At 41.5% G+C, this 14,138-nt stretch overlaps 1 protein-coding gene across 1 annotated transcript; it reads right to left on the minus strand.

Moving 5' to 3' along the window:
- Positions 1–573: 573 nt before the first annotated feature.
- LOC121181604 (cholesteryl ester transfer protein, plasma) lies at positions 574–12,028 on the minus strand. The gene is made up of 17 exons (XM_041037565.1): positions 11,538–12,028; positions 9,817–9,931; positions 9,173–9,304; positions 8,427–8,497; positions 7,626–7,713; positions 7,447–7,516; positions 7,262–7,322; positions 7,059–7,150; positions 6,253–6,352; positions 5,678–5,757; positions 5,377–5,427; positions 5,123–5,275; positions 4,601–4,668; positions 4,234–4,279; positions 3,271–3,337; positions 2,849–2,934; positions 574–2,752 (listed from the first exon to the last, which is right to left on the minus strand). Exons 1-17 carry the CDS (start codon positions 11,680–11,682, stop codon positions 2,675–2,677), a joined length of 1,503 nt encoding a protein of 500 aa, XP_040893499.1. The 5' UTR covers positions 11,683–12,028; the 3' UTR covers positions 574–2,674.
- Positions 12,029–14,138: the final 2,110 nt, after the last annotated feature.

The following is a 14,138-nucleotide window of genomic DNA, read 5'->3' on the forward strand; positions in this document are numbered from 1 at the left end:
TATATTACCTTTCAGTGGGCAAAAGGGGCGAGAGTTTGTGGCAGCTTGCTGTGAGGCTGCAGATGCAGATTATGTAGTTTCTGTTGTGTTTCCCACGGTTCATTTTTTCCCTCTGATTCCTTGATGTTTTTGTTTTTACTTGTCACTTTTTGAGCTTATCCCTTAAAAACAAAAAGGCTCCAGCGCCAAAGTCCCAGTGTCTGCCCTTTATATGTGGTTGTGGCACCACATAGCTGCTATGTATATGCTCATATGTATAGAGAACTCTAGTTACATAAGCTTAATGAGCAGCAGGTTTCTCAAGCTTTTTTAATCGTTTCTGGGAAAAATACAAGAATGTGTTATGAGGTGTCTTATCTCAAAAGTTCTGTTCAAGGACACAATGTTGAAACTGTGTGTGTGTGTGTGTGTGTTAGGAAGGGCAGATAAGCCCGTCTTCTACATTGCAAAACAGATGCACCACTTGCACACACACACACACTTGTGGTCTTGTATATTGTAGCTTCTTTCCTCCTATTGCACAATAGTTTGACTCAGAGGACAGAAGAGTTCTCTATGAATTATTTTCCCCTTAATTCATAGATATACAGAAAAGTTCACAACAGGAATGTAGCACTTTGCTGCTTCCTGTCTCTACAGGCGTGAAAACATCTTAAAACTTGTCACATTCATAAGCAGCACACTGGGACTGTCTTCTCCCTGCCTGCAAATTCATGGTTTCACCAGTCACAGAGAATATGTTGTACTGACACGTCACCTCTTTCAGTATTAACAGTCTGATATCCAGACTGTTCCAATCTAATGGACAGTTGACATTAAAATGTGTCCCTTGCGCGTGCGCACACACACTGAAATCCAGTGATCCTCAAAAACCTTTTGTGCAACACTGTGCTGCATCACGCCATGTTTTTTTTTTTTTCTTGTGAAATGCTCTTTACCACAAGAAGCTACATGCGTGCTGAGGTTGGCATTTTCATCTTTTTTACACCACGCTGACAGTGTGTTACACGCTATCACCAGAAATGCACTCCGCTCCTTCCTGACCATCAGGGTTTTGCTAGTGCAGTGATAAGGACGGCATGTCTCAGTGGCTTCTCAAACACAATGAAACATGAGCAAGCTTGAGGTAAAGCTGCCAAGAATCGAACCTTGAGTGTTCTGCTGCACTGGAACCAGTATTCAGACCATGGTTGAAGCTTTTCCCATTATAAACAACACAATACCAACCACACAGAACTACTGATGCTGTGTTTTGAAAACCCTTCTGTTAAATGCTTTCAAATCCCTGTTGAGACATGGAACACTGCTAGCTTCATCTATTAAGGCGCCATATTGAAATTGAAATATAATCAAAACCGTTCTGTGGTTTGTGTTGCATCAGATTTTTGCCATGAGAAATCCCAGTTAATGACTATCATTGGTGTTGTAAGTGCTTGAGATGCTCACTTACACGTATAGTTTTTCCACCAGTATTTCTTGCTGTGACAGTGAATTCTGCCCACTTTATGTCCACGAGACCAGCCTGTCACTGAAAACAGTGTCTGAGGTGAAATGTAATGAAAATGTAATAAATATAGATGACGACTTACATCCACTAGATGGTACCATTGGCCGATTGAGTGTTGCCTTTGAGCAGTAAATGTTATGTTTGAATTAAGTCTATGGAAAATTATTTTGTTCCATCACAACTGTGCATATTGCAGCTCAGTTGCTCTTTTCTTAACTTGATCCATTTAGAATGAATCAATATGAAAATAACTAATTAAAAACATTGTTGTGTCATATACTCTATACTTTTTGTATAGTTTGGCCACACAAGCAGGGAAATATATTCATAAATATTACAGTCAGGACACACAAGTATTTACAGTGAGCAAAGTCACAACTGAAAGTGAAAATGCTTCTGTGAGAGTGAAGTACCATTTGTTCACCCCTTACTTATTTTCCAGTGAACTGCCTCTCGACTGACCAGCCAGTAAAAAAGATTATACTGCACATAGACAATAGAAACATATCACAATCGACACGACTTTAATCATTATTAGAGAAGCTGGTGGAGCCACGGCTCATTTCATGCTGTGTGACGGGAATGTTTAAACTGCCGGCTGCAGGTTTTCATTTTGACTGGAAACAGACTCCGTTCTGTTTTCAGAGCGCCACATTTCACTGTAATGATCTGGTTTTCCAACATCCGGCACAGTCAATGAATTTCCACACAGTGTGTGACCTGTATTTCCATTTTCAGTTGGGCACTTGTTGTACACACACAAACTAAAATAACTTTTACTTTAACTTGTTTTGATTTAATACCCAGTCCTACTGTCTTAAAAAACAAAGGAGAAAAAATACTCTGGTGATGTGATTCAGTGACTACTGTGTAAAGTAAAACTGCTGAGATCATATCATCTGAATATATACTAAAAAAACAGCAGAAATTACACATTTTAAAAGTTAACACATTCAAATATGTTATGCTTTGCACATGTGGTGTAACAGACACGTCACAGACTCATCTCGACATCTAGATTTTACAGAAAGAGTTGAGGAGGTTGGTCATAAAACAAGAAAAACTGTTAAAATGGAAATGTGCCACTAACATGTTGACAGTCACTGTGAAAGACACAACAACACTTTCATTTTATTCCTGACCCAAGATGCACAGAGGACTGCACAGTTACTGTAGTGTCTTCTTGAGGAACTCAACCAGGAGGTGATGAGGGAAACCAAAGTCCATCTGAATCACCACATAGCCCTGCAGCACGGACAGAGAGAGGAGGAGAGGAGCACTGTGACTGTAGAAATACAACATACTGTAGGTACACGAGGAAACATGAAAGAAAACACTCACGTCTCGAGGAAGCACTTCAGGGTTGGAGATGTCGAATAAGTTGGCTCCCTGTTTGTCCAGCAGTCTGGTCAGCTCAATCTCAAGAACTGGGAAAGGCATCACAAACCAGTACAGAAAACATCTTTACATACAGACACAGTGAAACACAGTGCAACAAGCAGCCATCACAGGTTCCACTTTCAGTTCCTGAAGTTATATTTTCACACTGCTGTGAGTATATTGTATATTTCAGGGACAGTTGGTGAAGTTACACAACACCACAACTTCTGCAAAAACAAAACATTTTCTGTTTGACAAATAATTATAACAATGTCCATAAACGTGTGTGGTAATGTTTATTTATGTGTTGACAGTAATTTTATGGAAACCCTCAGAAAGTGCTTCATGATGCTGAGATCAATGAAGCTGCACTTCACTCTTACCAGACAACACCTTGGGAATGCCTATCTTCTCCACAGCCTCTCTGATGAACTCCACCTGCTCCTCCAGCTAGAAACAGAGGGAGAGGTGGATGAAACAAGTCTGATCAAATGTATTTAAACATGCTCTCCAGGTGTGTTTTCACAATCAGCAGCATTTTTAGCAAGGAACAAAACAATATTAATGTTTCTTTAGTTTTCTTACTGATATCAGTAAAATAGGAAAAGCACTTTTTTAGGAACTCAGTTCTTCGTGTCATTGATTTCACAAGATGTTGGAAACTTTCCTCTGAGGTTCTGCTCCATGTTGACATGATTCATCACATCATTTCTGTAGATTTGTCAGCTGCACGTTCAAGCTGCCAATCTCCTGTTCTACCACATCCCACAGGTGTTCTGCTGGATTCAGGTCTGGAGACTGTGGAGGCCACTGAAGTTCACTGAACTCACTGTCATGTTCATGAAACCAGTTTGAGACGACTTTAGCTTTGTGATACGAAGCATTGTCCTGCTGGAAGGAGCCATTAGAAGCTGGTGAACTGTGGCCATGAAGGGATGGACATGGCAAGTTAACTATATATAACAAACACATAGCTACTCATTAAATGTTGAGGTCAGTTTGTGCCGTTTTGTGCTGAACTTAAGGTTTCTGAACTGAAGATGGTGCTTTTATTTTGAAGGATTTGGGTTGGAAGTCTTATGGATGTCGATGCTGGTGGAACATATAAAAAGGAAAAGTTTTGCAAGAGAATGCAAATTGTTGAGAACAGTTTTCTCATCTCTCTTCTAAAACATGGCCCTCCATGTTCTGAGGCTCCGTAGTTACATTGTAGTTTACATTTTTATCTTTTCCTGTCAAATTCCTCAGATGATTTCCAACATTATTTTGGGGGCTTTGCACAAAATCATGTACTGCAGTAAAATGTAACTTTAATATTTACACACCAAGAATGAAACAACTCTTACCTCTTGTTGATTTTGTGAGGGCAGCGTAGCTTTTCTTATAAAGACTCTAGAGAGGAAGGAGAGTCACCGTCACACACAATCACCATCACTACATGGATGAAGAATTTCACCTGATACATTATAAGTAGGCTAATAGAGGCAGGAGCTGGTACACAAACAGAGTCAGAGTTTGGTTAGTCGCTGAGCTGGGAAATGAATTGTGGGTGTTGTAGTTAGGGGGTGCAGAGGGTCATGAAACCAAAAATTTGAAATAAGTCCTCTATGGGTGAGTGTGCTGAATTTAGTTTCAGATGGACTTAAAGAACGATGACATGCAGGTTATTCAAAGCTCTGCATGTCTCATAGAAATCAACAAGAAAGGTCTTACTCTGACGGGATACCCTGCAGGAAGAGTTTCTTGTCAGCATAGGAAGCTGTGACGGTCAAGGCCACATCCTACACATAAAAAAAACAAACACAAAAAGGACATCACTCAAATACACCGAAGGCCTCACACTGACTGTACAGCTTAATGCAGTCACAGTCGTCACTGATATTTTGGCCAAATTTGTAAAACCACCACTCGAAGTGGAGAACAGAAGCAGGAGCTAGAAAACATTTATCCATGAATTTTAGGAGCCTTTTCATCCATTACTTTTACAAATGATTTCAACTGTTTGTCTATTACTAATTATTTTACATTTAATAATTTCAAAAGTTTAGTAATCTTAGTTATTTCAACTGTTTATTATTATATTCATCTATTACTTTCAGCAGTTTCAGCTGTTTATTCATGAACTCTTCTGACCTCTGTGCTTTTCATTCACACTCACAGCTCATGATTACACTTTCTCTTTGCCTCGACTCTAACAGGTAGCTGAGAATGTCCCGTCTCAGATTAGCAACATACCGTTTGAAAGAAGAGCGTCGGTGTGGCTTGGCTCCCACAGCTGAACTGCCCCGAGGCCTGCACCCAGACAGATGTACCCATGGTGGAGGTGTTTAGAAAGGGAACAGCTGAGCTCCACACTCTTAGCTCTGGAGATCCTGGTTCCAACAGACACTGAACACACACACACAAATGTAAAATAATGTTTTACCTGACTGTGGTGTACAGTATATGGTTGTATTTGGGAGTGTTCAGGGATGAGGGGAGGTTTTCACCTTTCTGATGAATTCAGGCATGGCAGTGGAGAGATTTGTCCTGAAAAGTTCCTGAAATCACAGTCATCACATAATTTAAGAGCCAACAAGAGATCGCACACAAACAGTTTAACTGTAAACATCTGTGTCAGGAAACATGCACAGGCACATAGCTTATGTTTGCAGAACCATAAAGAATATCAGTCAGGTTCCAGTGCTCTCTAATCTGTAAGAGCCATCACCAAGAGTGATGTTAACATCACACATCAACATGCATCTTGCCTGGATGTTTTCCAGGCCTTGTTGAAGATGATGTACTTACAGTGAGCTCTGCTCCAGAGATGTTGAGTTGGAAGCGGCCATCTTGGTGGGCAGCAGAAAGCATGGGGTTAAAGACCTGGTCTGGGGTGAAAGCACAAGGTATTAGACTAAGATTTAATGTACAAATACACCTCTAAATCACAGTGAGAGACAATAGATGAGACACTACTAGTCTGCTACTAATGAGCTGCGGACACACTGAAGTAGAGTGAAGTTACTTATATTAGATTTTAGGTTTCATGTATGTTATGTTTAAAAATGTTTTTTTTTTTTGGAAAATCCAGTTTCTTCATATTTTCCCTACACTGATTCCCAGAGAATGCTGACCTAAACAATATTATTGACTACACCTACCTCACTGGAAGACGAGAAATGGCATGAGATCATTTTAATGCAGGTGATTCTAGTCTGGAGATGTTCAATGGCTAACACGAATCTGTTTTTCTTTATCAATATCTCCCCTGGAACTTGAGTCCTAAAACCAACAAGGGTTTCATGGTTTCCTGTACCTTTCTTTCTCTTCCACAGTACCTGCACCTCCAAATTTCAAAAGAAAATACAATGCAAATTGCTGACCTGACAGCCAAAAGTACAGCATCCGGTTTTCAGTCAGCTGACTGGGGTGGAAAACAGAGTCACTGATGACAGAGGAAGTGTTGTTGTAGTTGGTCAACCCCTAGAAGATGTATATACAAAAAAAAAAAAAAAAGTTGAGGGATAAACAGAGAGACACTGCTGTGACTTCTTCATGTAAAACAAAGAGAATCTTATCCGCATATACAGGAGCTAATACACTTTGAACATGTAAACTGCCTGAATCCCTTTTGAGTTGAACTGATTCCCAAATTTAATTCATAAGCAAATGAACAAAAGTTATTGGGGAGGACAGGGAGGCTGAACAAGGTGGAGTTTTATTGGACATGACGTGTTACAGCCCAGTCTCAACAATATATTATCAATGTTTGATAATGTTTTCTGTATTTAACCCTAAAACTATGTTACACCATGTCTAATTCACTGAGTTCATTTAATCCTCTCTAAAAAGAGAACAGTGGTATGTGAGAGTGTGCTGCTGCTGCCTGTTTATAACAGCGTATTGTCACAGTAACACGATGGGTAGCAGGTGTAGCACAGACCAGCGTTTCCTTTGATATTCATGACAGCAGCTCTGGAAATGAATCGGACAACATTCAAGATACATCCAAGCAGCAGTCCAAAGAGAAACTAGGACTGAGGAGAGAATCTCATATTTACCTCAACTACCTTGACTTTGCAGCTATAAAAGGGGCAATAGCCTGATGATGATTGTTGAAATGTGCTAATAAACCTAATATGAAGAAGATGTGATTGTGTATTTGAGTGTACAGACAGGTATTATTTACCTTGTGGTATGATTCTATGTAGTTAGCAGTGATGACGGGAGCAGCAGTTACACCAATATTCACACTGATGTCTCCATCACTCAGGAACTGCTCTGGAAACACACACACACACACACACACACATTTACTCATTCACAGTGTGCGATTCACTTTCTAAAAGATTTGAAGACATGTCCATGTCTCTGTCTTTCTCAAACACTCACCTGCTGTGGCTTGTATGAAGTCAGCCAGTATATTTGCCACTTTGTTGATCTCCTTGCAGATCTGCAAATGAGAACAGACTCATTGATGCAGTGGACACGCTAACTTTGTTGTGATCTAGTTACTTCCTCTTACTACCAGGCTGAAAAGTGATGAGTCAGAAGTTAGATGTGTCTCTGGCCCTCACCTGACCTTTGATGACCAGTTTGACGGTGAAGGTGATGAAGTCGGTGAAGAGCTTCTTCAGCCAGTTTGGTCTAATCAACAACAGCAAACACACATTCACAGGGTCAGACGCTGTGGTTATGTAATGCAGGTGCTTCCTTTCTGCGACAGCCTATCAGGGTTCAGTGTTTTGACACTCACTCTTTGTCTCCCTGCAGATGCAGGTGAAGCTTGTGAAAGTTCAGATAACAGTCCGACGTGTCTGCTGCTACCTTCCCCTCACCGCAGTCTGACAGAGGAGACAGACAGACATGACAGAGAAAATGGAACAGATGTGAGGACATCGAAGGTGAGATGAGAGATAGTCGGTATTGCATCAAAGCTGCTCATCTGGACCCCATCCCAGCAAGCCTGGATCAGTGCTGCATGTGATGCAAACTGTGCCAAGGCTAAATGCTTTTAAACTCTTGATAAGTACAACTGGATATCATCGGCATAACAGTGGAAGTTTAGAAAGTGTTTTCTAATATTTCCTAAAGGAAGCATAAGAAAGATTCATAGAAATGGTCCAAGCACAGAGCCTAGTGGTTTAATTACAGTTAAAGGACTGCGGTACATCGCCTGCTAACAAAAACAGACTGATCATATCTAATGAAGAGGAGCGAGAGGTAAAATGTTTTTAAGCACCCTAGTTGGGATCAGGTCAGACAAAAGTAAAGCTGTTTGTTGACACGTCACCTCTTATTTCTCCTTCTTTTGAAGTTCATTCTCAATTTCAACAAGAAAATTTTAGCACTATATGCGTTTTTTTTTTTTTTTTTTCTTTTCTTGCCACCTTGTTCACCAGGAGATGATGGTATATAAAATATCAAGTACAGGAACATGCTGGCAAAAATCAGATGTGCTCATACTACTGAATATCCACCCAATTCAAACATTGTTTTTACTGCAGTTTCTGTCAATGTTTAATTCCTATGTACACATACAAAATAAGGTACTTACAGAGTTTGGGGCTGATTCCAAGATCAATCTGAGACTCAATCTCAAAGTCAATCGATTGTGCGACGCTGACACTAGAGGAAAAAGATGAAGAAATGCAAATGGCAAATTTATACAAAGCAATTTACCCTCAGCTCCTAGGAAATGTTCCTGGTACAAAGTAAGTTACTGATAAACAGGTGGGATGGGAAGTGCATTTAGAATTGGCAGCCACCACGGCTGAAAGCACCACCTGCAGAAACTGAAGTCTAATCAACAGGAAATCCACAGCAAGTGGTTTTAGTGCTGCTTTCACTGTATGACTGACATGTGATCTGTAAGAAATACAACACCTGAACACAACAGCAATGAACTCTAAGCATTTTAACGCCAACTGAGGAATTTGTAGAATACAACTTGAAACACTGCAAGTGAGACTGCATATCTTAAGAGCGAGTGACTGTTATTTTTTTATATTTTGCTGCCAAATCAGTTCGTTTAAAGGAAATCAGTGGGTTCACTCATATAACTCAGTACGATCTTTTTGAGTTAAACTCTAGTGAACTTTGACCCACAAATATGCACAATGAACCAATTGCAATGCCACCTTCAAAGTCCTGACCTCTGACGGACGGGAAAGTCCAAAATCAATGTTTGTTTCATCGTGTGCTTTATGTGCTTTTCTCGTTTCTGTCACTAGCTGTGCCCTTAGAAAACAAGTGAAGGAAATGATGTGCGATGCTGTTGGTCTCACACACACTCAGACTCACAGCCAGCTGCCATATCCATACTGGATGGTCCCTTTGAAGACTGCGGACACGTTGCTTATTTCCATGGCGATGCCTTCACCTGCACGCAGCTCAAACGCACTTCGACCAATCGACAGGTTGTGAATCTCCAAACTGGGTGGGTCGATAGAGAAACATTGCATGATTTCATGCTGTGTGTCCATCTGTGCATGTGTGTGTCGTCTGTGAAGATTCTCAGTCATCCAGGTCATGGTATTTCTAAGAACTATACAAAGGCAGCTGGATGTGCTTGAGGTTCTTGAAGACGTTTCACCTCTCATCTGAAAGGGTTCCTTACTTCAAACTGACTGGTGAGGAATCCAGGTATTTACCTTATTGTGAGGTTGTTATCGCCTTAGGAGTTGTTGAGGTCACATGTGAGTCATTGTCCAACCCGGCCATCATGTGAGTTGTTAGGGTCACATGAGTCATGGTGTGGTGGTGGTGGTGCTGGTGTCACCAGCTCCTGTCTTTCAAATCACTTTCTTTCTTTCAAATCTTTGTGTGTGGGTTTTCTCTACACTTCAATGTTGAGGCTTCTGTCACCGCGCCTGAAACATCTTCAAGAACCTCAAGGGAGTCCAGTTGCCTTAGTCCATCATTTAGACGTGTATGTGTCCACTCACTTGTCCAGGCCATATGTGACTCTGCCTACAAAGAGCAGGGATTTCTCTCCATTCACACTTGGGTATCTGGCATGTTGGAATGCTGCCTCAATCACTTTTGTGGTTTTCTCATTCACTGTCAAAAACACACAAAACTCAACATCTCGGCAAAGACATTTAAGCACAGGTACATGACAGTGAGGTGGGGAAACACAACATTAGCACTTCCAAATCCAAATAACAGGCTTGGCATGGAAAGTAAAGTAATCCACTGGAACACAAGACTCCCTCCCTCCCTCCTAGCCAGCCAGACAGCCAGACAGAGCCCATGCTGTAATTTACATTGTTAGATACTGACACTGGCTTAAAGTTAGAAGGGGGTCTGCTGAATTTTCTCTTCGATGGATGGAAAAAAATCCTTCCAGCACACTTCCCAGAGTGTAACATGACTGTTACAGAGCAATACGCTTTTCTATTTTTCAGGCTCTGTGTTTTAGCACACAATATTTGAAATAAAATAATGGATACTACATTAAAGTGCCAGGTCCCAGCTTTAATTTGAGTAGGTGTCCAACAGTATAGAAAGAACTCTGTGGGAGATACAGCCCCTTTCATACATAATACCCAGTGTTTAGGGGTTCAAAAGTGTTTGGACAAATGCACTTGAGGTCAAACAAAAACTCCTGCAGTCTTCAGTTCTGATCTTCAGTACATGCGTTGAGTTGGATTAAGATCAGGTGATTAACTCAGCCAGTCAATGATATTCCACATCTTTACCCTCATAAAGTCTTTGGTTGCTTTGGCCGTGTGTTTAGGATCAATGTCCTGCTGAATGATGAAACGTCGTCCATTGAGTTTTGATGCATTTGGGCTAAATCAGAGCACAGAGCGCTCCTGTAGACCTCTGCATTCATCCTTTTCTTTCATCAGTCCATAGAGCTTTGTTCCCAAATTCCACTGGTTTCTTTTGATAAGTTTTGACGAACTGCTATCTGGTCTTTCTGTTCCTGACAGGGTTTGCATCCTGTGGTGAACGCTCTGAGCACACGTTCATGAAATCTTCTCTTGATCATTGAGAAACATGTACGTCTACATCCTGGAGAGCACTCTTAACCTCCTGTGCAGTCAAAAAGGGTTTTTCTTCACCATGCAAAGGATTTTCCAGTCATCCACAAGACTTGTGCTCCTTAGTCGACCAGCTTGTAGTTTTCCTATGTGTACCAACTTTGTTAGAACACTCTTTTCTTTTTTTCACATCAGTCTAAATGGCAACTCGTAACTCTCTTTTATACATGAACTAGCACTGAACACAGATGTCCAAGAAACATTTAGTAGCTAGGTGTCCAATTACTTTTGAACGCTTAGAGTTTGGGCACTGTAAAAAGGGCTTTGTCCTACACATGCAGCTCTTTCAATATCGGTGTAAACGTACTCAAATTAAAGCTCAGACTTGTCACTTTGATGTAGTATCCATTATTTCATTTCAAATTGAACGTGCTGTACAGAGCCTGAAGAACCAAAAATGTGTAACTCAAAAACATTGATTTTAGAACAAGCATTAAGGATTGTGGGAAATGTGGTTTTGATTTTCATTACCACCGATGTGAAATCCATTATGAGTCCTTTTCACAGCAGTTCTGGCAGGTTATTAAACAAAAGGATTAATGGTTGAATTGCTTAAGTAGATGAATGAAGATAGTCATTTGAAATAAATACCAAAACTGAGTCAAAATCCCACTCACACACAACGGCAGCAGGGTAGGTGAGCCGGCAGACGGCTCCGGTAAATCTGTAGGCTGAAACAGGGTCCTGCAGGCAGCCATGGGACGCCCCAAACACAGACAGGAACAGTAACAGCAGCAGTGGCGGGAAAGCATCACGAGCCATTTTACATGCGTATATTTCGACTCTCTGAGAGCGCGCTGAGGTTTTCTGATGCCGCAGACTCACTACACAGTGGAGTGCTGTTACACAAGTTCAATCAGTTGAGTCCTGCGTTCTCCAGAGCAGTATCGCTTCCAATCTCACTTCAGTTCCAGACCTTAAAGTTCTCTTTTTTGTGGTCCCTTGAAGACTCCAAGTCCCAGAAATTTTAGCTATTCCGGCTGAAAGAACACCACAGTCCACAGTCTAACCTTGTGTTTTCCCACTGCAGGGGAGGGCTCTGTGTACCGCAACAATACAGTGAGGATCCCTGTTCTTCATCCAATCAGAGACAGACAACTTGTGTGATTCGCACTTGATGGAAGGACAAACACTGACTCAGATTTGTCTTTCGCACAAAGTCCCCTTAATGTAAACTGATCAAAGTACAAGCTTTAGCTCTGTGATGTGAGTGCTAAAAGACTCAGGCAAGTACACAAACTCTAACACTGTCAACTGTTCAGATTAGATACTGAGTACAGTTAAAGTCCTATTCTTTTTTCAGCAAATGGACAACGGTCAGTAAACTAGTGCACAATAAAAATAGCAAGCCAAGGACAAACAGATGCTGCACGTAAAGACATGCTGGACTTCTAACGCTCCAGGTTGTAGGTTTTATAAAAATGTAGGGAAGCGGTTGTAACAACCAGAACACAAACCCCACAAATGTGCATTTGAAATGACCAGAGACACTAAATTCATTCACAGAACAAACTTAGCTCATATGCTGGAGATGAGTCTGTTTGTGTGATGAATCCAAATGTCTTCTCTCCATGACACGGCTAAACTTTTTCTACTTTACCTGCTCTCAACAGGTAAAGAACACCTCCACGCTCAGGTCCAACCCCCTCTGAACAAAGACTCTCTCTGTGCTGGCTCACAGTGAAACCAGATATAGAAGCATGTAACATGAACTGTTCATTCCCTGGTGGTGATGCTCTTAGAAGTTAATGAGTCTATTTGTTCTCCTCTGAACCTCCCAGCTGAGCAAGTTGGGTTTGGGCTTAACTTAAAAGATAGAAGAGAGGAAAGGGGAGGTAGAGCAGGGCACTGAACCAGACCCAGGTAAAAACAAAAGGGGCTACATGCACACCGTGTCTCACAGTACCACCAGAACTTTCAAGTCAAACTGAAATTTGCCTTCCAAATGCCATTGGACTGAACGGATCAAATCTGATAATAAAACGTCTGTAATAACATCAGGAGAGAGGAGCAAATGCTTCTGAGATTGCAGGGATTATGTGCCTTGCCCAAGGGCAATTAAGCAAAGGACATTGAGGGAGGGGAAAGTGCTGTTCATTCACTTCTTTTAAATTTCTTCCTCTTTGTAATTACAAGTTTGAGAAAATAAGTACACAAACAAACACCAAGTATGTGCCTGAAAAAGAACATTTCTTTTAAAAGTGTCTATAGTGTCCATATTTGGCGAAGAGGCGGTTACTCTATGGGTCAGCCGGCCGAGAACCTGGCCATTTAACTCGGAGCAACCGAGCTAGCCTAAGGCTAATCAGCTAGGCTAACAAGTTAAGCGGCAGCTACACGCAGCTACATCCACCACAGGACAGTCCCCGAGTCCGACCCGACTAGCTCGACCCCGTGTAACCGCGACACACAGCATACAACAGAGATCATAATGTTGCTGCTGTGTTTTAAACATGACTGTTTCAGATAGAGAGGTTTTAGGTGGAGCTGCAGGGTTTGGTGGAGTTGTGGGGGGAATATTTATTTTTAGCCTAGTATTTCCACAATAAACGGACTCTGAGAGCACGGAACACACCGCAGCAGCGTTCCTAACATTAGCTGCTCCGGTCCTCTATCTGTATCGGCAGCGACCATAAATCGGCAATGAAGTCATAAGCCTGCGGCAAAATATGCTAATACATGCTAATTAGTGCAAACATCCAGGTAAAACAGTGAGAAATTTACTTACCGAAAAAACTGCGACACAGACTCCTTCGACGGCCGGTTAGTACAGTCTACACTACAACCAGCCATACTGTCACAAAAACCTATCCGAACATTAGCAAACAAACACGGACACAACTTCCCCTGTCAACCGCTGGAGGTAGCCGGAGGCCTCTGCATGTAGCCGCCTAGCCCAGCCGATGCTAATTGCAAAGAGCTAACTGCCAGTGCCTGTCTATGGAGGTATCACTCAACGTAACCACGCCCTAATTTAAGTAAGAATTTTAAGCTTAAATAACACTAAAACGGTTGTGGTACAAAAAAATTCACCCCCCACAGTGTTCACTGTCACAACTATCAATAAAGACCAAAAACAAAAAATGTACCAGGCTGTAAATATGTTTTTTTAGGCTGTAAAGTTGGCTATTTTAACATGGGGGTCAATGGAGAATTGCTCACTTCTGGAGCCAGCCCCCCAACGGCAGCCGAGGAACTGCAGCTTTTTGAACGCGGAA

Source organism: Toxotes jaculatrix, chromosome 5, assembly GCF_017976425.1.
Source record: "Toxotes jaculatrix isolate fToxJac2 chromosome 5, fToxJac2.pri, whole genome shotgun sequence".
Taxonomy (NCBI): domain Eukaryota; kingdom Metazoa; phylum Chordata; class Actinopteri; family Toxotidae; genus Toxotes; species Toxotes jaculatrix.